Genomic DNA, 24802 nt, shown 5'->3' with positions numbered 1-24802 from the left:
ATCTCCAGGACCAGAGGTTAATTGAGGGAGGGACATGGCTAATGCGGAGATGGGTCCTGCTGAGCAGCAGTGCTGCTGCTCAGGCTAAGGAAGGTGGACACGTCCCCGTGGGGCTCTCCTGCCCTGGGATTTCTTGTATTTGAACAAAAGACTGGCTTGAGAGACTTAACCAGGCCAGCTGCTGGGTTCAGGGTGGTGTCACAGCTCTGCTGCTCTACCATAAACCCCGCTATCACGCTCCAGTGGGCAGAGGGTCTTCTCTTCCATGGGCTGAGGCCACTGTAATCACAGAATCACAGAATGTTAGGGATTGGAAGGGACCTCGAAAGATCATCTAGTCCAATCCGCCTGCCAGGGCAGGAACACCCAGATGAGGTTACACAGAAGGCGTCCAGGCGGGTTTTGAATGTCTCCAGAGAAGGAGAATCCACAACCTCCCTGGGCAGCCTGTTCCAGTGCTCTGGCACCCTCACTGAGAAGAAGTTTCTTCTCAAATTTAAGTGGAACCTCTTGTGTTCCAGCTTGAACCCCTTTACCCCTTGTCTTACTGTTGGTTGTCACCGAGAAGAGCCTGGCTCCATCCTCGTGACACCCACCCTTTATATATTTATAAACATTGATGAGGTCACCCCTCAGTCTCCTCTTCTCCAAGCTAAAGAGCCCCAGCTCCCTCAGCAATAATAACTCAACACTTATCCGCTCCCCATCATGGCTGGGCTCAGGCAAATTCCTTCCAGATAGTGACGGGTGGCAACCCTGCACAGGCCAGCAAGACCTAAGGACGGATCCTGGGAAACAAAAGAGTAGCCACAAAACTCTGCAGCTGGCTGGTTCTTAGAGCCAGGCCACTAGGAGGAGCGATGGGAAGAGCTGCAGCAGCTCTTCCAGGGCTCACACAAATTAAGACACATAAAAAATTATTTGTTGATGGACATCAAGGGTTTAGTAGCAGCTCAGGTATTTGCATATGGATGGAAGCAAGGCTCCTCAAGAGAGACAGTTGGGAAGGGACAGAAGAAAGATATAATTTGCCCCAAGGCTGGGAAGTTGTCAAACTCCTGGTCAGGTGTACATGTGCAAGCACAAGTGGTTACAACCCCATGAAGTGAAGCAAGCCATGGCAATATGGCAATGTCAGGCAGCTGAGAGCCTGGGCCACCCACTTCTTTTCTTTCTTTTTTTTCCCTCTGAAGTCTGCTTATGAGAATTGCTTTTGAATATTTATGTTTGGATTGCTTATTTGGAATAAGTCACAGCTGCAGCTGTTCCTGCTGAAGTGACAAACAGTCTGAGCCGCTGTCTCCTAGAGACCTTAAAGTTCCCATTCTAAAATATCTTTTTTATATATATATTTTTTTTTTTCAAAAAATAAGGCTTGATTTGCCACGCTGATTCAAAATGTGTAGAATTTCAAAGAACAATGAGATTTATTACCCACAAGTGGCTGCTGCACTGGTAATACCTTGGTCTTCATGTCATGGTTGAAAAGAACAGAAATGCCACATTAGGGTGTGTTATGGTTGAGGGTCACCACTTCCCATTCAGTTGCCAGAGTGGGAAGATGCATTTCACGCAACAACGGGGGCCTGCACTTGCGCTCCTCACTGACCTCAGGTAACGAGACACCATCTTCATTAGTGAGCGCATGAGAAAAATATAAAGCTGTTGGCTGAAAGACATTGCATAACTTTTTTTGCCTTTTTTTTTTTAATCCCAGCATATAAAACACTGCACACAATTCATAAGGATAGAAAAATCACAATGCATTTTATTTGAGAATTAGGCAATCATGCAATTAGAAACTATATGCACTGTATGCAGGTGGTGTGGCTTAAGTTAAGGATGCACATACAGATAGTTTTCACAGATTCTGATTTTTAATTTTTTAATGCTATATTACTCTTAAATCAACATACAAATTACAATTTGCTGGACAGAAATAATGTTTACATTTCAGAAACAGGTCCCCAAACAGGAGTAGCCCCTGGACTCCTGAAGCCTTCTGGAGCATTTTGAAACTTATGCGGAAAAAACCCCTTTTCTACTGGACAGAAACCTATCAATGTTTCATCTCAATGTTTCTTTTGAGAAGAAAGCTATTTCAGCAATGCTACTTTTATGCTACCAATATGACACCATCAAAGCCCTAAATAAAATGCATTTCTATTGCTGTTCACTTTTGGGAAATGCACTTCATCCAGAAAAGCCAACATGCCCAGTGCATCCACTGACTGTAATAGCAGAAGCGAAAAATAACTCTCCATAAATAAGTGTTTAAATCAGAAGAGCAGAGATTTTCCTGAGGTGACAGTATTGCTATACAATATTCTGACAAAATTTTCCAGATCAAATACCATGGTAGCTCAGTATTCCATCCTGAAGATATATGCATAGAAATCAGCAAGTTTTCTTGAAATGTCTTTATTGCTTTTAATGGTTACTTGGTAACAGCAGACTCAATAGGGTTTTTAATTTTTTTTTTGTTATTAACTTATAATACTCCTTAAAATACATCTTCAGTATCCAATTTATCATATGCCTACCACAAAAGCCTTAATTGACTCCACTATGAATTCCACACCTATTTGACATTTTAGAAGGAGGGGAGCCTACTCTTGAGCAGAAATTTTTAACATCAGTATTAATAAAGGATGTCTACGCCAGCACAAAACAAAGGCAAGCACTTAAAAATCTAGGCTGATAGGCTTTTCACATTTGGGAAAACTTCCCTGATATTTTTTTTACAAGACAGAGTTTCCCGACGTGCCTCGAGTTGGTATGCCGGGATGCAGGCTGGCAGTGCAGAATAGCAATAGAATCCATTAAATCTGCGCTGGGAGCCGGTTACCAGAAACGTTACATAGTAATTATGGCGAGGATTTTCTGTGAAATAAATTCTGGTTTTTCAAATGAGATTCTGAAAAAAATCACCCACTAGCATTTCTGCAGAAATGCTTTACAGCTTGTCCAAACTGTAGAGGACAGCTCATCTTTTCCCACAAAAGCTTACAGAGCTCGTATTATAATTTACTGAGCTACTGCTTGTTCTAATGACTGTTCAAGGGAACAGTTTGCCATTGGTAAGAGATTAGTTTGTGTATTAATGCAATTCAAAAGTTCACTCAGTTTTCACAAAGTAATGAAAAGTTTAATTTGAACTCTCAACAATTCCACTTTCCTCCCGTCTCAAGTTCATAACATGGATTACACTGAGTCTTCGAGAAGCTGCTTCAGAGTGGAAAAAAAATATTAAGCAGATGAGAGAAAACACATTCCCAACTCTCATCAAGGCTTTGCTAATTAGACCCACACATCCCATGTGCGGAGGTGTAACGTACTGCTGCAGGACCGCAAAGGGGCTGCCTGCGCTCCCATTAGAAGCCCTTTCCTCTTGGGCAACTCCATGGATCCTCGCTCAAACATGTCCTTGGAGAAGGCAGGAGACTGGGATAGGGCCAGAGAGCGTGGTGAGCAAACAGCAGGAATACAGCTGGATGGCAACATCTGGCCATCTGCCACATCTCGTGACCGGTCTTCAGGTTGGAGGAGGGACCGAAAGACAAAAATGAAAATGAAGCTCATAACAACAATAAAATCTTAATAGAAGCAGCCCTCGTCCCTGCTACAGACATGTCTGCATGAGTGGGGACTACATGACATGCTCACAAGATCAGCTCCTACAGCGTAAGGCAACACCCGATAATAAACTGATTTCTCAAGGCAGTAGGGTTTCCAAAAGTGGGCATGAGGTTCATTTTTTGTCAACCATGACGATTTAGCTAGTCACGCGATGCTTGCGCTGTCATTGCTCCAGTTGACTAAAAAAAAAAAAACCCAAACATTCCTAGTACTGCCTTTCCCAGTAAGAAATCAACATCTCTCTAGCAATTCAGAAAATGTAATTTAACACCCAGCTGCAGAGGAGCTCCTCAAAAATGAGGAAGGAGACAACTCAGAAGGTAGAAACCTGGCGAGGCCTTGGTCGCTGAGGCAAAAAAGCACCAGGCACTAGAAGTCTGCGCTAGGGAAGGAAAAATAAATGGCCCTTGTTTAAACACTCCTCTCACCTCAAAACAAAAAGGCTCAGAAACTCAAAACTGAGTAAGGAAAACCCAAACACAATATAAAACCAGTCCCTCTTCCTCCTGAAGGTAATAGGTTTTTCAGAAGGCAAAATATATTGCCTACTTAAAAAAAAAAAAAAAAGCAGTACCTAAATATATTGTACGTCAGCATTTCATTTGCAACACTTACATTTCTCCAGGACTTCTTAGTACGTGGAGGCCGTGCCTTAGCCTCATGCACACATGCAATGAGACAAGACCAAGTTTTTAGCCGTTTGTTTCTGGGGCTTGTTGGGTCACGGCTCCTTTAACATGAACCAACCCAGAGACCATCTGTCACAGAAGCTTTTTTCAAATTACAGTGAATACCATGGCATTTAATACACAAAATGTTTCACGCTTCCAAATAAGTTGCCAGCGTCTCATGTATAAGGTTATTTTCATATATAGATTATTTCAGTAACTCCTTAAAAAGGATCCCAGACATTACTTGAGAGAAAAAGGATGAAAGTACAAGTCTAATTTTAAATAAGTAACACAATTCTCCCTTCAGCTTCTCCGCACACAGACAGAAGAGCGAAAGAACTCTAAGCATGGATGTAGATTTTAAGTGTCAGATTTATTTCCTTTTTGATACCAACAAGCTGTTTTGCTCTGCAAATTATCTGACAAAATAAGCTTTATTTTGGTTTGGTTTTCACACTGTATTTGCTTAAAGAAGATGGATTTTCTGATGATAAGCCCTGCAAATTGAAACTCAAAATTAGATTTTCCCTTCTTGTATGCTACCATTTTATAATTAAATCTGCAAATCTTGAGGCTTTATTACTTCTGCTACCACTAGCTCTTCCTGCTATTGTACAGAAATTATACTGCATGCATATAAACCTGTATTTATGTACAGACACAGAATCATAGAAAAAGAAGCGCTGGGCAGACATAAAAGCTGCCATTTGAGTTTATACTCCCCAGCAGGAACTGCAGTCAAGCAACATCCTGCCCAGGAGCCCAAAGGGGATTTTTCCTTGGCCCTCAGGTCAGGCTCAGCAAAACAACCTTAAGGATGGGGGAGAAAGGGAGAAACTACCAACTCCATTGCAAGACCAAATCCAGAGCTCCTTAAAATAATACCTATTTTAATTAATTATTCATATGCTAACAAAAAAACCCCACAATGTTTTAGAGTAGCAACATTAGAGAGTAGAGTACAACATTAGAGAGTAGAGTACAACATTATCTTTTTTTAAACCAGGACTTTGCTTTACGAGTTTAGTTTTAGTACAGATGATTGTCCCTAACAGTATTTACAGACAAGGAAAAATAAACATCAGGATATTTATTTTGCATACAAATATTTACAGAAAAATACTTAAAAAATTAAGTATTCAAAAAAGCTTCATGTTTTTATGTTATAAAAACATGTTGCCTTTACTGTGCTCAAATTTAGTATTCAGATCTCTGGATTTTCTTAAGAGAGCTTTCTTTTGTGCTTCGTCAAACCGATTGACTTTGAGATCCTGGTCTCGGTCAAACGGCCTTCTTTCTTGAGGTTTGTTCTTTTCTTCGGATGTTTTGCTCTTTAGCTTTTTCTGATGTATGTCCATGAGAGATTCTGACCTCCTTGACTCCTGGAAAAATGGGAAGAAGGAAGAGGAAATAAAGTATTACAAAATATCAACAATGTACAGAAAATTGAAATGGAAAGATTGGAATTAGGAAGGCTAAAAATTCCAGAAAAGGAAGATGGGTTAGTAACTGGAAAACAGAATGACAATTTCACATACACAGGGCAGAAAGCATGTGTAATATTGCCTATGCTGAATAAAACATTAATACCTCGCTGATGTTAAAGATACCCATAATGTTGTTGAATCTCCTTGGACAGTGGAGATAAATTATAAAAATAACGCAAAAGAAATTTAAAAGTTGCTCTGCCATTATTAGCAGAGACAAATGAAGACAACGTGTCAATATCCCAAAGTACAGGCCCAGTTTCTTACACACTTCTCCTAAGCGTCCGGTTTTTGTCACTGCTAGGGACAAGAACAAGCTATTATTAATATTTATTATTAATAGATACTCCTTCAATCTTACCTTCAGGCACTATTGTGTTTTTAATGTGCACTCTTGACTTTTCAGTATTTGAATTATCTGCTGCAAGCCCACAGGACAAAGTCACAGGTTTGAGCTAGAGCACATGTTTTGCCAAGTCCAGGGCTTTAGTTTTATTTATTAAAGAGCATGATCCATCCTAAATACAACATAAAACTTTTGCAGATTTCACACAGGAGCAGGATTAGGTCTCACACGACTATGTGGCTCCTCCTTTAATCAGGTAAAGTGTATTTGTATCCCTAAGCAGTCAATTTTCAGACACTCAAAACATTACAAACCAGCCAAAAGATCAGTCCAAACCAATTCTCTCATCAGAAAGAGCAAAAGATGAGCACCTCTGTTTTCTCGTGTCTAGGAACACAAGATCTTTATTCTAAAGGTTCATTTTCCTTCACTCCCTGTGCAAATACTTCTTCATACATACAAATAATTATTCATACATGACATAAGAAATTATTATCATGGAAAACAGAAAGTGGACAATACTTATTCATGGTGTAACTGTGTCAGTGTTGATAGAATTGCACCAGAGAATGTATGTGGCATCAGTACTGAAATAATTAACTGTAAGAAACGAGCTTAAGAATTAAAGCTTGTGTTCTATGAAAGTAACCTTGATAAAGGTCAGTGGCGAAAAAAAATAGGAAAGAATAGAGGAAAAAAACTTTGAAAGAAAAAACAAACAAACAAACCACCACCTAAAAATCAGAAAAGAGTTGATCTTAAAAAACCCAACAAAACAATCCAAGAAACACTGTTCATAAACAGGATGCCTTCTTCAACTTTTTTTTGACAGAACGCTATTAACCTTTGAAACAGTAAAAGCCTGTTTTATTCTGGCAATAGTGCAGAGCAAACCCCGTAGTTTTACATGAAAATTATTCTACTATATTCATAATGACAGTAGAAACAACAATGTAGAAGAAATTTAAGACAGCATGCTAATAGCTCTGGATTTGCAAACCTCTAAGTCAAGAGGGACAAGTGATTTAATGAAGTACAAATAAATTATTAAAACTGCCAGATAAACTTCAATCATGTAATATAAGCCAAGACTGTAATTCTCAAGTTAATTATACTCTCGAGAGGCCAAATTGCCTTCCATAAGACTTCAGACCATAAATCAGGGAAGAATGGGAATGAACAGCTGTAAGGCAGGTGACAGCCCGTGTGCTCTGGTGGACAGGGCTGGCAGACAAAAAAGTGAGAAGGAATTTGACCTGGAGTTCAGATTTCTAGGAATCAACATCTGTCTGCAAAAATTATCTGCTTCTGCAGAGACTGAGGAACACTTCATGTACTAATGCTGTTGTAATGAGCAGCTAGAACTAATTACATACTGTAATTAATGCACTGATCTGCTTAGCCCTTCAAGCTTCTTTTGGGTTAATGCATATTTTGTACTAAAAGTTAAGCTTTTACTACTGTTTTATTCTTAGGATGTTGGTAATTCAGGGAAGCAAACTAATACTTGAATTAAGGCTGCCTACTTCCAGCAACCATATCCTGACCCGAGGATGATTTAAGGAAAACACCACCTAAAACTGAGACAATGTACAAAAACCCCAATTATGTCACATTGTTTTCAGCTTGATGACCCAATCCCACTTTTGTCAAAGGCAGTGGCAAATGTTCTAATGACTTAAACAGCAGTAGGACTGGGCACTAAAAGGGAAGACTGTGGTGGCATCACCATGGAAACCAGCAGCACTAGAAATGAGAACCAAAAGAGTGAAGAATTAAAGGAAATGCAGGAGGAGGAAGTAGTTGGCTATTACACTTACATTGTATGAAGTCACCTGCTCAACAAATCTCTTGTCTCTCCCAGATAATACAGTTCCTTCATTGTCCTTACTGGTTGACTTTTTTGCCTCTTCTCTTTCCTAATGAGTAGAAGCAAATCACACGCTATAGTAATCAGAAAGTCTGAAGTGAAAAGCAAGTAAATCAATATTCACTTTAATTAAATCTGAAGGGTAGAGGCCACAATAGAGGCGACCAGATATTTTTTGCTCAACTTAATGACAGAAAAAACTGGACACACACTGGAACTGGAAATTCAATGAGCTGAAACAAAGTACCTGACTACTGCAGAAGGGAGAGGGAATAAATGAATATTAATGTTACTTAAAATCGTTATTTCTTTCCCTTTAAGTCTGAATTAATAATTTTTGATAACAAAGAAAAATCTGGGGAAAAAAATTTCATTGAACAGCTCAGGGTATCTTTGCTTTCACAGAACATCAACAACATACATACTGCCTGCAGGTGTATATGAATGAATAAATGCTCACCTTGGCTTTTCTCTCCCTGTCAGCTGGAGTATCTGTCCAAATAGATCTGTCACCTGATTTGTCATCAGCTCTTCTCTTGAATGTTCTTGGGCCAAATCCAAAGCTTTTCAATTCAGGTGGAAGTTCTGTCATCCATGATTCCCTGGTAACTTGCTTAGGTTCATTCTTTACAATAGAATGGGAAGAGTAAAAAAAGCATAATCAGAAATTGCTGTCTCAATCTCTTAGCTTCCAGCAGAAATCACGGATTTTTCTTTGTCTTAATAATTGCAAACACTCAGCATCCTGAGCGGAATGGCAATTGAGTTCACACAGAAACAGCCAAAGAAAAATGCAAATACACTCCAACAATAAAGTATTAGAAATTAAAAAATCCAACTTACACTGTCTGCTGAACTAAGTTTTTCCTTCATTCTCTGAGCTCTTCGTTCAAATTCTTTAGCCACATCAGACTCCACTGGTTCTTTTGCAGGCATTGGGCCTATAAGATTGTCTTCCTCCTCACTACTATCTGTTACCTTCCAAAAAAAAACCCAAACCATTTAATTCGACCACAGTGCTAAGACCATCAAGAAACACTTCAGCTTCATAGGATTAGAATGGTTTTGTCTAGAAGAGCATATAAACCTAACACAACACATTTGCCAGTCAGACAACAAAAACCTGGATTAATACTCCAGATTAGACCTTACTTGCACTTTAACATGGATACTTAAATCAACATGTTTCCAAAAGCACAACCTCCTGTCTGAGGCAAAACTGCTGGTAAACACAGTGGCAATAAGAAGAGTCCTGCTGCTTTACATTGCTCTGCATGCAGCCACATCGCCTCTGTGGCCAGAGGTAAATCTGAAACACACAAGCACACATCTTTGACACTTTGGGCTTTGCCATCGCCAGCAACATTTGGATGCATCTCCCTAAGAAGGATTGTAATTTTCCATTGCAAGGAGAACTGTCTCGAGCTCGGATTCTGTAAGGATGCAAGAAGGATTAACATGCAAGCTGAGGTACAGTGGCACACGTGGTACTGCACCCCTGGGTTTCCAGTATCTGCCAGTCTCATTTCTTGGTTCTGTCATTTGCTTCTTCAATCTCTTTTGACATCGCATTCCAAGCAATTATTTGGAGAATCGTTCAAAAAACTTAATTTGAAAAGGATTAGATGGTAACAAGAATCTTTGTGGATGCCAGAGGTTGTACATAAAACTCACGGGTCACTCCAACTTAAAACAGTACCGATGTGGATGGAGGCAGAACTAGACAAAAAATGGTGACACCACAGTGCCCTGGAAGCAAGTTAAGGTGCCCAATATCTACGAAAGCGAAAAGATTTAGGTACAGGCCGAGTATGTGTGATAAAGCAATGGGAGTAGGATGATGACAGGGCTGGATACTCAGGAAGCACAGAGCATTACCTGGGAATATAAAGCGGTGGCAAAGAAGTTTCAAATGAAGGATAAAGAAGGTGGGGGGAATGGCTTGTTTTTGTCACGCCAAACTTTGTTTACCAGGCGGACATCCTAGCACCAAGATATGACACCACCAGAGAAGATAAGGGCTCAAAAGTGATGAGCAGTAGAAAACCTGTATCGGGAGTCTTCTATGTAAAATAAGGCGCTCGAGGCAGAGGTGACTCAGTGCAGCATACGAGATGGGAGTAGAGAACCTCACCAGAACAATCACCTAATGTGAGCATGGGGAACAGAGAACAAGTGAAAGGAGAAGAGCAGGAAAGGTATCCTGCTACACCGAGTTCAAGCCTAATACTTTAGGCTGCTCATAGCTGGCATCCCGCTGCTATAGAGGAATTTGGGCTAGGGAACACAGCCGGTGTGAAGTAAGTCGCTTTATTCCTCTGTGTGCCATTTGATACAGAAACCGGCGTGCTTTAATGACATTGCTCCAAGCTGGCCAAGCCAGTTGGCCCCATCTGCCTTCAGGAGGCAGCAAAGGTACGAACAGCGGGGAAGCCAAGCTTCAGGCAGCAAGAGACATGGCTACGTATGGCTGTGGGACACAAGGAGCAAGATGAGGCTCAGCAAATTCAATGACCCGTTGCATGAAATGGATCTGAAGGGCGGGTGTCAAGAGGATGGGACCAGACTCTTTTCAGAGGTGCCCAGTGATAGGATGAGGGGCAACGGGCACAGACTGATGCACAGGAGGTTCCATCTGAATATGAAGAGAAACTTCCTTACTTTGAGGGTGCCAGAGCACTGGAACAGGCTGCCCAGAGAGGTTGTGGAGTCTCCTTCTCTGGAGACATTCAAAACCCACCTGGACACATTCCTGTGCGATCTGTTCTGGTGAACCTGCAGGTGGGTTGGACTAGATGATCTCCAGAGGTCCCTTCCAACCCCACCATTCTGTGATTCTGTGATCTGAAAGACTGAGGAGAGTGAGAAATAGCTACTCGTTTATAAACACCATCCATGCAAGGTGGTAACACCAATTTGTCTCATCATTTTTCTCAAAAACTGTTACATAGTCAAGCTTTCCCTAATTATCTCTTACTGTGAAATTGCTTCAACTTTCAGAGAATGGCGTGGCTGCATTCTCTCTTTTTTTTAATGGAGCTGGTGGGGAAGAGGAATAACCATCTTGAGAAACCAAGGTGGTAAAACACTTTCTGTGTACAAACAAATAAAAAAAGATACATAAAAAGATATATATATATAAAAGATATAAAAAAGATATGACTTTCACAACGAAGTGTATTGTAAAGTAGGTGAGGACGAAAGAAAAATTCCATGCTAAGTTTTAATTAAAGAAGAGCATCTCATTTCCTTTCTCATTAAGTCTTAAGCTCAATTCACTCCATTACCACCTGCCTCAAACAAGATGAAATTAAATAAACATTAAAACATGCTGCCTTCAAGTTTGAAGGGAAAATCAATATAAAGTGATGAGTTGGCATGGAACAAGCTGCCACTGAAGATGTACTAGAACACAAAATAAATAAATTAAAACAAAATAAACAAAAAAATTACATGTCATATTCAAAGGGAAAAAAACAGAGTATTATTAGGAAGAGAAAAAATAAAATAAGCGAAGTTCTGTAATAGCTGTAACAAAGCTGATGCTAGAAGATGTGTTTAGGAGAAAAGAGATGTTTTTGTTTGTAAAATATATAAGCAGACCAGTTTTGACATCCCTGCCTCAAGAGATCTGTCATTATGATAAATTACTTAATTGTTATTTGGAGTTTTAAGATTATGACTATCTTAAAATGTCAGACAATCATTCTTCATGAAGGATTATGACAACACTTGCTGTAGGAGGCTGGAGAATTATATACTTCACAACTAGTAATAAAAAAAAGTGCAGTTCCAGAGCAGCTTTTGCCTCATTCCTTCCTAGCATGTCCCATAGAGTCTCAGAGTTAAACTTAAAAAAATCTAAGTACCTTAGAAACAAACAGAATAACTCACAAGGAATTAACATTTAGTTTATCATAGCAGGAGAGAGATTCAGTCACCTAATCACCGGTATCCAGCACCATTTTTGACGTCTTAGGGTATCCTGCCTGGCTTAAGAGGTGCCGTTCAAGAAGGATGCGGCTTCTCAAAGGTGCTGCTCCCCATCTGCCAGCCAGAACGGTACTAGAGGCTGAATCTTCCCTGTACTTCTGGCTTATTCCTAAATTTTCTTTAGTAGTACTTGCATTATTTTGCAGCTAGGGATTAGAGTATAGGACTTCTACTTAGTTCTTACTTAACCTGACAAGAACAGTCCAAAAACACGAACCAAAAAACTGTGTCAGTGTCACTGTCCTGCTCTGCCTTACTCCCAGTCACAGGTATCATCTTGCTGTCCATTCAAAACAATCAGTGACAGTGTAGCATCATTCTTGATTGCATTCTTTTGGATAAACATATTTAACACATCCACTAATAAAGGAGGTGAAGATATGTGAAATATTGCATCATTTTGCTCCCCCATCAGCAAAGGAGTAAAAGCTTGAATTATGGGTAAGTATTTTCATTCCAACAGGTTGCGTTACTTCTTTAATGTCTTTAAAAATTTGAACCTTGCCAAGATGTTCGCTTGTGAAGGATGTCACACCAAAAGAAAGAATGGAAAAACCTTAGTAAGAATTACTGTGACTGCAGTTTAAGACGCCTAGATCTCGTGTGTTCAGTGAGTGCATCATCCGTCTGACAGCAAAATCACAACAATCCAGACCAGCCTTTTTCTTTTTTAAGGCTTATTTATGCTTCAGTTTTTGAATCAGGCAAAAATATGCCACACACTTTCTGGTCTAAAATTAAACTGTCATGCTGAAAAGTGAGTCTAGTAGACTTTTTCAGGCTCCTACTTCTTTAAGCATTTCAGATAGCTTGTACTAAAACAAAAGGCTTCTGTTTTCACAAACCTGGGTATGGAATTCTGGTGAAGCAGACGGTCCTATGGAACATCTACTATTCCCAGTGTCCTGAGAAGGTTTCCTAAAGCCAGGTGGTAATGCAGGACCTATAATGGGCCTTGAGGGGAAAAAAAAAAAAATTAAAAATTGGGTTTTAGTTGGAGGGCAAAAGCCAAAATATCATAACCAACATGGACAGCACATTAAATGACAGCCTCCCACGACGTGCTCCAGGAACAAAATGTAACAGATTAATATAAAAATCTTATGTTGATGAGAAGTGTGATTCTCCTTCGTCCCCACGCTAAGTGTGCCCCCTATGCACACACCATAGAAATAACTGAATAAGAAGAGTCTTTCTCTGTTTTCTAGGGGGACCCTCTGCAGACAGCTGGGATGCAAGAAAACTGGGAAGGCTGCAGCATGTGGTCAAGAAAATCCACTTTTTCCTTCTCTAGCTTCAAGAGCAATGAAAGGTCACATACATACTACTCTTTCTCTAGCAATAGAACCAATTTTGTTCATTCTTGCCTTGCACCACAGTTTCACTGCCCTTTAATAAAGAGAACGAATGAACTGTTCTGATTTTAACTTTATTTTTCCCTGGGAGTGGGCATGAGAGGAGACGAAAAGTTTGGTGATCCCAGGTAACTTCACTGATTTCTTTATACATAATATAATTCAATTGTCTCCAGGAACACAGAAAGGTAAGAATCTCTTTTTCATGGCGAAAACAGTTCGAAGCATACTACAAACTGTGTTTGCAGTACTGAAAATACTTTTGTACACAAGTTCCTCTTAATAATCCACTGTCATATTCTTTAAAGCTAATAAAAGCTAATTAAAAACCCAAACAATTATCACCTGAAGAAATATCCAAGTGACAGTATCCTCACAATGTATCACCAGAGACTTTGTTTATTATGATCTTCAGTTTCTGAGCTTTAGGGCAATCAAATGTAACACGACATTAATTGAATTATGCTAATTATGGTCGTCTTTTACATCCCACATAATCTAATCAGTACGGCTCTGCTGTAGTGATATTATTGTCAGGATCTGAAGAGGGGAAATAACAAGCAGAAAGTCCTGCCAGAAAGCCAACCACAGACAGACAGACACAAGCAATAAACGTAAGCTCAGGCCAGGACAGAGGCACTAGTAAGGTTTTGAACCCAGGCAAGAGGTCTGGGTTAAATCTGAAGTTCCACCCCCACCTAGCTGCTGCTGCAAAAAAAGTGATTTTTATTTTCCTTTGTTCCCTTCTGACTGTTTTCTTGTTAAAATCATATTTTAACTTCCCAATATAATTTAAAGAGATCGAACTTAAATCCGTACAGATGCAGCCAAAATACTATTGTATTTTAGTATATAAGTACCTTTATTTTGCATGGAAAGAGAGTTAAACCAAACTATTAAAACAGGCTTTCTACTAAAATACATAGGAACATCTATTTTGTAGGCTGTATTTGTGCAACTTGTGAAAAAGAGCAGATCTCAAATACTCTGCCTTGCTTCTGTCACAGCTCAAAGGCTCTTCCAAGGAACAGAAAAATGGTTCGTATATCCATCTCTCCCATGATTTGCATTTCTATGCCTTTTTTTTTCCCCCCCAGATAAATAACCCTGTTGCTTGGGTCTTTCCTCAGCAGCACAGAGCAAACACAATTCTTGACAGTTTCCTGGGTGTCCAAAGGGTCTCTGAACAGATGAAGTGAATCTAGTTGAAACTCTGTTAAACACATTTTGCTGCTGTTAGCAACTTCGGTATCTATCTATACGCATTCAAAATGACACCCCAAACTTACTGCAAATTAATTAAGCTTTCATTTAACATATATTGGATTTCATATATGGCAAAGAATGCTTTCCAGTTGTTGGACTTGGAGTCCTTGCCAGTGCATGTTTGCAGATGGGCATTTCAGCATTTTTCTGATGTTTAACTTAAAATTTTCTAAGATAACCTCTGCTCTTTACCTCGATGCATGAACACTTTGGCAATATTTACAGGTGCTGCACTTCTGTCTAACATTGATAAACAGCAATATCCTCTCCAAAGCTGAAGAAAATCAGCTAATATACATATTTTATGCTGCAATGATTCAAGCGAGTGTTAACAAACTGCAAATTGCTACATGAGCTGCTCCCAATCATGAATATTTCACTTGGACAATTCTGGAAAAGGTGCAACAGAACAAAAGCTTTTCTAAAAGAATGAGTGTATCACACAGAGCTAACAAACAGTACATCCATATGTTGAAACAAACAGCCTGCATTTGTTTCCATCAGTCATGGCAAGATCGTCAGCTGGCGGATCGCTGGGGGCAACACAGCGGGGAGAGAGTTAACAGCCTCGTGTGTGCACCCCGCACAGCTCCGTATCCGCACGGCGACGAGACCGCCGGGTGTACGGGGGCGGCAGACAGACAAGGCTCTTCCCACACATCGCACCTTTCCTACCTATTCAGAGAAGCGCGCTCGGCTCAATCTGCTTTCTGTGTGCGTGCCAGGAGCAGTTGTATGGTAAGCTAGAACAAAAAAACCCAAACAACCTAGCAAGGGCCTTTTGCTGCTTTAATCTCTCCTGCTCACAGACATTGGGCAGACTCTTGCCCTCAATGTCAGCACAAGTTATCCACCACTTTGGAAATAAACTGATAAGTAGAAATAAAAGTTGGGTGAACATAAAAAAGACTAAGATTATCGGATGCGTGATGACCTGTGTTACTGTTCATCTCTCTAACCTTCAAACTATAAGTTGCCATTTCTTCCTCTTTTCCTTTGTACACTTTGACGTAACTCTTTACCACAGGAGCATTCACGTCAAACATTAGGAAAACAAGGAAGCTACGTCCGCTGATATTAGAAGCTACGAGCATTTTTTTGCTCCATTAGAGATCACATTATTTTTAGTGGCTTTCTAAATTTTATAATTAAAGTAACACATTGTGCATATGAAATGTAAGAAAAAGAAAATATATTAGTTACTCTTTGGACCATCAAAGCACCACATGACCCCACTGAGCATAACACCCACAAGAGTTTGTCAATTACAGTTAAGCATAAACAAACAGATGAAGAAGATACTTCCAAATAACCTTAGTTACATAAATTCTTATTTTCCTAACAACTGCCAAGCACCATAAAAAATTATATAAACTAAAAACCCAACCAAACAAACAAAAAAAGCACAACCAAAAACTTTGGAATTTCCTTTGAGATTATATACTACACACACAGCTCAACAACAAATTGAGTCACTTTCCTAGTACTGAAAACTCATATCTGACAGGTAAGTATTGATTTATTTTATCTACCAGCTCCATATAGCTCTAAGGAAGATAATAGTGATCAAGGGACTCTCTTGTACTTTTCATCAATAAGCATCCCCTTGGAAGTAGCAGTTTCACTATGGATTATGATTTCAAATTACATTAGGAAGTGCAAAGATTGATGTGAAGACTAGAAGGCTGTGAGACATGGTTAAGTTCTGCATAGAAAATCCATAAATAGCTTTTTTCGGGAAGTTATTTATAATTGCATGCAATCAAATGGAAAGCTTCCTAATAGAGGCCATAAATAAAGCTTATTTGCTTAAACATGACAGCTTGCTTTCTAGAAACCTATGCTGTTCAGATGAGTTTTCTACCTGGAGACACCTAAAAAGTAATCCTTGGTGCATTACAATACAATAACCTGCATTGTATTGAACCATGCAAAAGCTAAGTGCCGTGTTCCCTCACAGCCCAGAATGAACTACAGAACTATGAGTCCTTGTGCCTGTAATTTGTTTTTTCTGCACTGATCTGAGACCTATCATAAGCAACGGAAGAAATTTGACATTCAAAATACAACTCAGACAATTCACATTTTTCCTTTCGAACCTTCCAACCAGGACTAGGAGGGCCGTGTGTTCTGTTGCAAGGGAATGCTGTTCCTGTTCTTGGAATGTGCAGGAAGCAATTCTAATCATCTGAATCTGAAGTGCAGAATTGAAGTGTTCTGTAATAGTGCCACAAAATATTTTACCTAAAATAATTGTGTTTTAAGGAAAAGTGTCTGAATATAATTCCATTTTAATTACCTCCCTGGAGAATCATCCTGTTTTTTAAAGCCAGGAGGAAGAGCAGGCCCAAAAAAGCCGTCATCATCATCGTCCTCCTGAATGGTTTTTGGCTTTCTGCAAATACAAAGATTTCACTTAATAATTACTTTGACATGCATAGCAATTATCTACATTTTAAAGAGGAAAAAAATACGTAAAATTATTTCAGACAGTCTTATGTACTAAATATCCCGCTGTTACCATGGAAATGGTGTAAAAGGATCCAAAACAATTTGAAGCGATTAAAAAATTGGGAGCATAAGCTTCACTCCAAAAATGCTCTGACATTTAAAAAAAACATTAAGAATGCTTTTGCTGTAGAAAGAAGAATAGTATAATGTTGAAATACCATTTTCTAGTCACAAAGTGATTTTAAATTCGGCACACTTCTTTCTCCATTTTTATACACTGTCTGCATTTTGACTAGTGTTTTTCCCAGTTCATTTCTGCTGAACTGAAAAACTGTTGAATGAGACAACAACAACAAAAAAGTGAGTAATAATTACTCTAACACTAATTAAGATGGCATAATGCCCTTCAAGTCCCTTACAAGAGTCCTAGCACAAACACACAAGTTTTTAACAAAGCAATTGTGAGTACTCAACCCCATCAAATTAGACTATGTGCAGACTCCCGTTACTTCCTAAACAATCTGAATTTTTTCATTAGGATTGACTTAATCGAATGCATAAATTCATGCCCACAAACAGTTCTTATAACCTCTCAATGAGAGGTCGTATACCAGAAATGGGGCGAAACTCAAATACCAAATAGTTACATACATGGTAAGTGGTGTCTGTCCTTAATATAAACAAGCAAAACATTAAGGATTTTGTTACTTCAATTGTAGTAATTTAACTAAATCTAAAGTAAATAAAACAAAACATGTAAATACAGAGATCTGATTGCCCTAAGTAACTTAATTCTACCATAGGGTGTCAAACAGGTCAGCTGAACATTCTTGACCACAAAGAACATGCAGAACATGTCATCAAGTTTTACACACAGTGTTTACCTTTTTATTTATATAATACTGTCTCTTTCTCATCATTTATGCAAATGCATTTCATTTGCAATACGATGTAGATACACAAATAACTGAAGAACATGCTCACTTGGGTGCTGGATCTCCTCCTGTCTCCTCTTCAGAATCTCCATTTGTGTCTCTGGGTAGAGGAAGAGATTCCAAGTTGTCATCGCTATCAGAAGTTTCTGAGCTACAGCTGCTTTTATAGCCTGGAGGCAGTGCTGGTCCTGCAACTGAACATCCAGAGTTATCTGAGATACTTATTAAACACTTCAAATGAGTATGATCTATCTTGGTATTCCCAAAACACATATCTACCTGGAGTTAAGTTTATTCAGTCTTTGCACTGTCTAGCATTTAGAGAAGGTATCTAAATAAACTCCTAGCAGTTACTTTTTTAGCACCATCTTTCAATGAACAAACCCCCTAAATTAAATTAATCCATTACTAATCCATTACTACATGAGTGTCTTCTGGAGCAGGACTAGAAAGCCCTGTATTATCTAACAACTGATTTACAATGTGTATGGTATAAACTGGTATATTTAAAAGAAACTACCACCTAAATAAAGCATTGGAAGTTACTAGTGAAGAATCACATCATTTGTACATACTCAGAGACCACAGATAAGTAGTACTTAATTGCCAGCCTGCTTTAGGAATGGTTTAACAATTATAGTTATTCCCAGTTCAGCTAAACATGAACAGCAGGCACAGACTTCAGTACTCTGCTGAAAAAGGGATGATTTAGGTATTCAGACTTCAAAGAATTGTTGCTGTCAGAAGGCTGGGGCATGCTCCAGTCAACCCTTTATCCTCTGGAGCAAAGAGGAGGGGGAGATATCCCAGCAAAGGAAAAAAATCAGACACCAACACTGCTAACAAACAGACTGGAGCTGTTTCTGGCACTGTCCTCACCAGCACGTACACTTCTTTATAGACTATTCGGATGCAGCACCATACACACTGGGTCCAGAAGCAGCTTAGCTACTGATCCTTACAGCAAATGCCCTCAAAAGAGATACTTAACACAGAGACCCTCACAGGCTCAAGCAACACAGAGCCAGCTGGAGTAAGCAAAGACCAGCAACGGTCTCAAGATGAGAAGCCTTCCCAGATCCTGGGCGGTGCATGTTTTGGTGGGGAAAAAAGCAGATGTTTTGGTGGGGAAAAGACATGGTTAGCTTTACGAGTAGTCAAAAGTTAAATGAAAAGATGAGGTGCAATAAAACAACATAAATGGAGAGTACCAGAAAATTACATCTCCAGTTAAAGAACTATGGTTTTCAAAGGTGCGAAATAAAACCTGGTACAGAATATGGTTCCATTGTTAGCTGGCGTAGGTCAGGCAGAAATTGAGTCCTTCCAGTGAACTTCACAAAGCTTTTACTCATCTTTAGCACAGGACAGAGAACAAGGACAGTCCACCAGTTACAAAGCATCCAGGCAGATCTGCCACTTATTTTGCTTTCCATTTTAATGGGAAAGACTTTAACCAGGACTTAGAAATCCATTTCAGCACTAAGGAGGAAAAAAAACCCAACACAACAGCCCAGCCTATAAAGGTAAAAAAAGTTCAAGATGAGAAGGAACCTACAGATGAATGATAAATAGGAATAAAGACTGCTATCAAGAAGTCTCCATTTTGATATGAGAAATATCACTGGATAAAAAGCACTTAAAAGACCAGACAAAACCCACACAAGAGCTTTCTCCAGCCACCTGGTGCCCCAGTATCATGAAAGCTGAGCTTTATTTGCTCTGAATGCAGACAGGTAAGCGAAAGGACTTGGAGTTAAAGGAGCAAACTGAGATGCAGTTTGATGAGTCCAATACCACAGAAGAAGAGAGAAATTGGGAGCAGCTTTGTAACCCGGAAAGCACGAGTGAAACCAAAACTATTTAAGGAACGAGACTGGTCCCAGTGATGTGTTGTCCAACATCAGGGCTAACATACATGCTTTCTATTGCAATTCCTCTCTGTTACGCTGGCACGACTGTTTGTGTGAGCTACTCAATAAACTGGATCAGAGAACTTAAAAGGCATAAAAACAACATTGCAAAACCCAGCATCACCCTGAAAGAACTGTTTGTTCGTGGTACTGCAGCCTAAGCAGGACAACTAGAAACAAAATAGAGAGAGAGATTGGTTCATGAAGGGAAAATACCATTTAAAGCCTGGGGAAGGAAAAGTCATCAAACGTGGTGAAAGAAGTGGAGGAGAAAGAGACTTGGGAGAATGGTGATTAAAAACTAATTTAGTGAGTATGGTCATGGTACTGACCGAGATTAATGATCAGCACAGGTGAGGGATATAGCTATGGATCAGGAGCCACGGGCAAGAGCAGAGAGGAAGGAATGGGAATTGCTAAGCCTAGATTGTGGGAGCAAATCAAAGAAAGGGTAAGGAGGGAGGCCCAGACCTAATGAGAAGTCTGTGTATGAAACTCCCCCAAAGCCACGTAAAAGTGGAAAGATCTAAGGAAGAACGGAGGAAAGCTTAGAGTGTCAGGAAACTAAAACCAACGAGGTAAGGAAGAGAAACAGATTTAGCAATGGTAGAGCAATAGGAAAGCGAGGAAGTCACCAGAACAACTCAGAGGAGGACAGGGGGATAAGAACATAGGGGCAGAAAATTTTGGGGATGGAGAAGAGAAACAGAACCAAAGACAGGTCTCAAGTCTGACTGAAGTGAATGTTCCACAGCTGCTACAAGTCATCATTCTACTATTGTTGCTCTGACTTGCCCTCTACATTGAGCTGGCTCTGGTGATTATCTGCCTGAAAATTAAGTCAATTCAACTCAGAAACCAAATGAAAACCTATTTTTTTTTTGTTTTGGCTTTCCTAGGTTAACTTCTGCTGCATTTGGCAATTCTAAGCAATCTACCATGCCATCAGCCAGGCACCGAGAACCTCTCGAGGACAGACAGAAATAGGGTCTTTCACCTTCAGCAACAGCGATAGATCAACTCAGACATTTCAAATCAACGCGCCTGTACTTTAACAAATGTGGCCTCAATGCCGAAACAGAGAAAATCCCCTTCTGCATCCCTGGTTATTTTTAGGCATTCCCCAGCATTTCTCTGCTGCTGGTACAAGGATAGCACAGAGGCAGGGACAAACTGGCCAAAGTAAGTACAAGTCTTCTAGCAGGAGGACATTTAAGCCAGCCTCAAAGAATCATCATGAGATGAAGAATCAGGAGATGAGTGTCCCATGGGTTGGACAGTGACAAGCTGCAGAAGGAGAGGTAAAGTTTTTACCAGGGATGAGCTTTTGACTTGGTCCAACTACCGTTTGCTCCCATCCTGCTCCTGATAAAGGGTCACAGGGTTTGAGCAGTGTCAGTTTTCTGACACCAATGGACATGGTATCCCCTGGTAAAGTCCATTTCAGCTCCCCTGGTGCTGACCTAAAGGCAGAGCAGCAAACGGCACTTCACCTCAGCACCCGAGAGGGTGGTCAAACCCTGGAACAGGCTTCCTAGAGAGGTGGCCGATGCCCCAAGCCTGTCAGTGTTTAAGAGGCATTTGGACAATGCCCTTAATAACATGCTTTAACTTTTGGTCAGCCCTGAATTGCTCAGGCAGTTGGATCAGATGATCATCATATGTGCCTTCCAACTGAAACGGTCAATTCGATTCTCTTACATTGTACTTCTGAACGAAACCTTTTTGACAGAATTCTCAAAATGGCTGCTCAAAGTCCTACTTTGTTGCTGTTGGGAGGTGGAAACTACAAAAGTAGTATAAAAAAACCTCAAGTGTTCTCAAAGAAAAGCAAAGGGCAGCTCAAATATCAGTGAGATGACCAGGAAAGAAAACATACTGGAAAAGCTGCTCGGTTTTAAAAGATGAAGTATCTCTTAAAACAGCTAGAATACAGTTACAGAACAGCTTCTAGTCCCATTCTGCCTCAAGACCCAGCAAGTGCTACAGTGCAGAAGCCACTTGTGGAAGCCCCACCACACGATTTTGCCACTCAGAACCTCCAGATGCAGGGCTCCAGCTGGAGCTGCAGTTCTGCACAACAAAGTGTGTTACGACAAAGTACTTGCTCTCTCTTCCTCCTCTGCACTGCAGCAGTTTTCCTGACGTGTTGGGCAGGTACGCTTTGTTGTTGTGCCAAGCTGCTATAAGCCAGGAAAAGTTTATAGAAGTTATAAAAACAAATAAACAACCCACCAATAGGTTTTTTTTTCTTTAAGGTAAATAAATTCCTTAATCCACTTCACACAGAAATCCCCAAGCAGGTCTGCCAGTGTAACTGTACTACTATGGAGCTGATGTACACTGGGACAAAATTGGACAAACGAGGTTGAGTAACCTAGACCATATACTGCCAAAATACTTGGTATGACGAAACCACAGCCTAATGATAAGTTTAACTTATTTTGTTCAGTGGATTCATACACAATACATATTTGCAACATATACCAGTATGTTGATAAAAGAAAGTGAATAAGCCATCAACACAAAATGTGAGTAGGAAAGACTGCATCAACTCAAACAAGTGTGTAGTCAGGACTTCAGTACAAAGCCAAGCTATGGACCTGGAGCTTGATGTTGCTCTGGTGTCAGCAGCTTTGTTCTGTCTTCCTATTGCTCCCTCTTCTGGATTAAAAATGAGAAGAGTAGACAAACACAGCAAACCTCTCCCATCAGAGCTGCTTTGTTTGGAACAACCAAACGATCATGGAAACACTGCCAGAAATTGAATATATATATATATATCTACACTAGTGATCTGAACTGGGGTTCAGGACAGACAGTATTAATGAATCATAGAATGTCCCGAGTTGGAAGGGACCCACAAGGATCACCGAGTCCAACTCCTGTCCCTGCACAGGACAACCCCACAGTTCATACCATGTGTCTGAGGGTGTTGTCCAGTCTCTTCTTGAACACTGTCAGGCTTGGGGCCGTGACACCTCCCTGGGGAGCGTGTTCCCGTGCTCCACCACCCTCTGGGGGAAGAACCTTTTCCTGATGTCCAACCTAAATCTCCCCGGCACACCTTCTGCCATTCCCTCCGGTTCTGTCATTGGTCACTAAAGAGAACAGTTCGGTGCCTGCCCCTCCTCCTCCCCTTGTGAGGAAGCTGTAGCTGCCATGAGGTCTCCCCTCAGTCTCCAGGTTGAACAAACCCAGTCACTTTAACCGCTCCTCATACAGCTTCCCCTCCAAACCCTTCACCAACTTTGTAGCCCTCTTCTGGGCACTCTCCAGTAGCTCAAACTGTTACTTCCAGAGATATTATTGATACAGAATATAAATAGTTTAAGTGAGGGAAACCGAGGTGCGCTGCAGAAGAGCCAGCCAGGCAGCCAGCTGGTCCCCAGAGAGATCGCAGCTGATGTGACCACTCTCAACCTGAGAGGCCATGGCAGCTGAGGCACCTCAGCCTCACTGATTGTAAGCCAGTTCTGCATCCTGAGGAACGCTGACTGAAAAACGGTGGTTTCAATGCAGTGTTTTGGTTTGACAAAGGAAAGCATGTTGCAAAGACCTACCCACCGCCTTTTTTTTTTTTTCTGCCCACCAACTTAATGCTCAGAGCTACTGTAAGGAACGTTTAATGAAGGAATGTTGTTTTTACAAAACTAAGGAGCTGGTGCCTGACCCCAGCCAGGGCCGGGCGGGGGAAGGACCAGGAGACATCAGACTATGAATCCTTAATGTAAAACAAAGTCTCTTCAAACTAATCCTGGAATGCATACTGATACTTGTATTTACAAGTTAACCTAGGGGGAAGGGTAGCCAAAGAGCAAGGAATCCATATTTTAAATAGATTGATAAGGGTAAGGGTATTGTTCAGATTAGATGAATGAAATACGTAAACTGAGGGAGGCGTCGGGTAGTCTGTAAACCCTGAAGTACCCAACCAAGGGGGAAGAGGGGAAGGAAACTGCGGTCGGGATTTGGGAGGCTATAAACAGGGGCTTTTATGTGTGCCTACGTTTAGGTAGAACACCCGATCTTGCAAAATCATTATTAAAATATGCTTTGCTGAGAGATCCTGCCTGGGTGTATTATATTTGCAAGATAAGTCTTTCCTACAGCTACTAAAAGATGCGGGCCTTAAAACGCATAGGGGACGTGAGCAGGAAAACGGCAAACGAATCAATACAGTATTTTTTAAAAACAACTTTTAGACTGTTTCATACCCACAGTACCCCATGACGTGAGGTTTCTTCTTTTTTTTTTTTTGTTCCCGAAAAGGTCACTACACAAACCACCCGTGAAGTTCAGCTCCACCGGGGTGCCACAGCCCGAGCCGCCCCGCACACACGGCGGGAGCGGCCGCGCTGCTCCGCCACCCGCCCCTTCGGGCCCCGAACGCACCCTGGGGCCGGGAGACACGGGGCGGGGGCGAGACACGGGGGTGGGGGGGAAGACACGGGAAGCGGGGGGGGGGGAAAGACACGGGAAGGGGGGGGTGGGGGGGAAAGACACGGGAAGGGGGGGGTGGGGGGGGAAGACACGGGAAGGGGGGGGTGGGAAGACACGGGGGGAGACACGGGGGGCGCGCTCCCTCCCGGGTGCCTTCCGCGGCGGAACGGGGAGCCAGCCCCGAGCGCCGACCCAGGCTCGGAGGGGCCGGGGGTGCGTTGGGCGTCCCGGAGCCCCCCGGCGCCTCACCCTGGCCGCAGTCCTCATCCGGGTCCGGCGGGGCGCAGCGCGGGAAGCCGGGCGGCAGCGCGGGGCCGATGAGCTGGCGGGACATGGCGGGGGCGGGGCGGGCCCGGCACCGGGCTCGGGGGTGCAGCTTAGTCCCTGCTCTCACACCGCTCCCTCAGTGCCGCACTTCCGGCGCTGTTGGATG

General features: G+C 41.3%; 1 protein-coding gene across 2 annotated transcripts; it reads right to left on the bottom strand.

Annotated features, from left to right (window-relative positions):
• Window positions 1-1818: 1818 nt before the first annotated feature.
• GPALPP1 (GPALPP motifs containing 1) lies at window positions 1819-24763 on the bottom strand. 2 transcript variants are annotated; one of them, XM_065642771.1, is made up of 8 exons: window positions 24619-24763; window positions 18063-18207; window positions 16927-17022; window positions 12852-12960; window positions 8857-8991; window positions 8474-8638; window positions 7964-8062; window positions 1819-5692 (listed from the first exon to the last, which is right to left on the bottom strand). In XM_065642771.1, the coding sequence occupies exons 1-8, from the start codon at window positions 24701-24703 to the stop codon at window positions 5474-5476; spliced, it is 1053 nt and encodes a 350-aa protein (XP_065498843.1). In that variant the 5' UTR covers window positions 24704-24763; the 3' UTR covers window positions 1819-5473. The 2 variants fall into 2 exon arrangements, with proteins under 2 accessions (XP_065498843.1, XP_065498852.1); XM_065642780.1 differs by having other exon boundaries at window positions 18063-18201.
• Window positions 24764-24802: the final 39 nt, after the last annotated feature.

The sequence above is a fragment of the Caloenas nicobarica genome, chromosome 1 (genome assembly GCF_036013445.1).
Source record: "Caloenas nicobarica isolate bCalNic1 chromosome 1, bCalNic1.hap1, whole genome shotgun sequence".
NCBI classification, from domain to species: Eukaryota; Metazoa; Chordata; class Aves; order Columbiformes; family Columbidae; genus Caloenas; species Caloenas nicobarica.
Note: the sequence above shows the minus strand (reverse complement) of the source record. Positions and strands in the feature narration are given on the sequence as shown.

Coding starts and splice junctions, on each gene's coding strand:
- GPALPP1 (XM_065642771.1), bottom strand. CDS start 24,703: ATGTCCCGCCAGCTCATCGGCCCCGCGCTGCCGCCCGGCTTCCCGCGC. Junction 8,639..8,856: donor AACTTAGTTCAGCAGACAGT/GTAAGTTGGATT, acceptor TCTATTGTAAAG/AATGAACCTAAGCAAGTTAC. Junction 8,063..8,473: donor ACAGGGAGAGAAAAGCCAAG/GTGAGCATTTAT, acceptor TCTACTCATTAG/GAAAGAGAAGAGGCAAAAAA.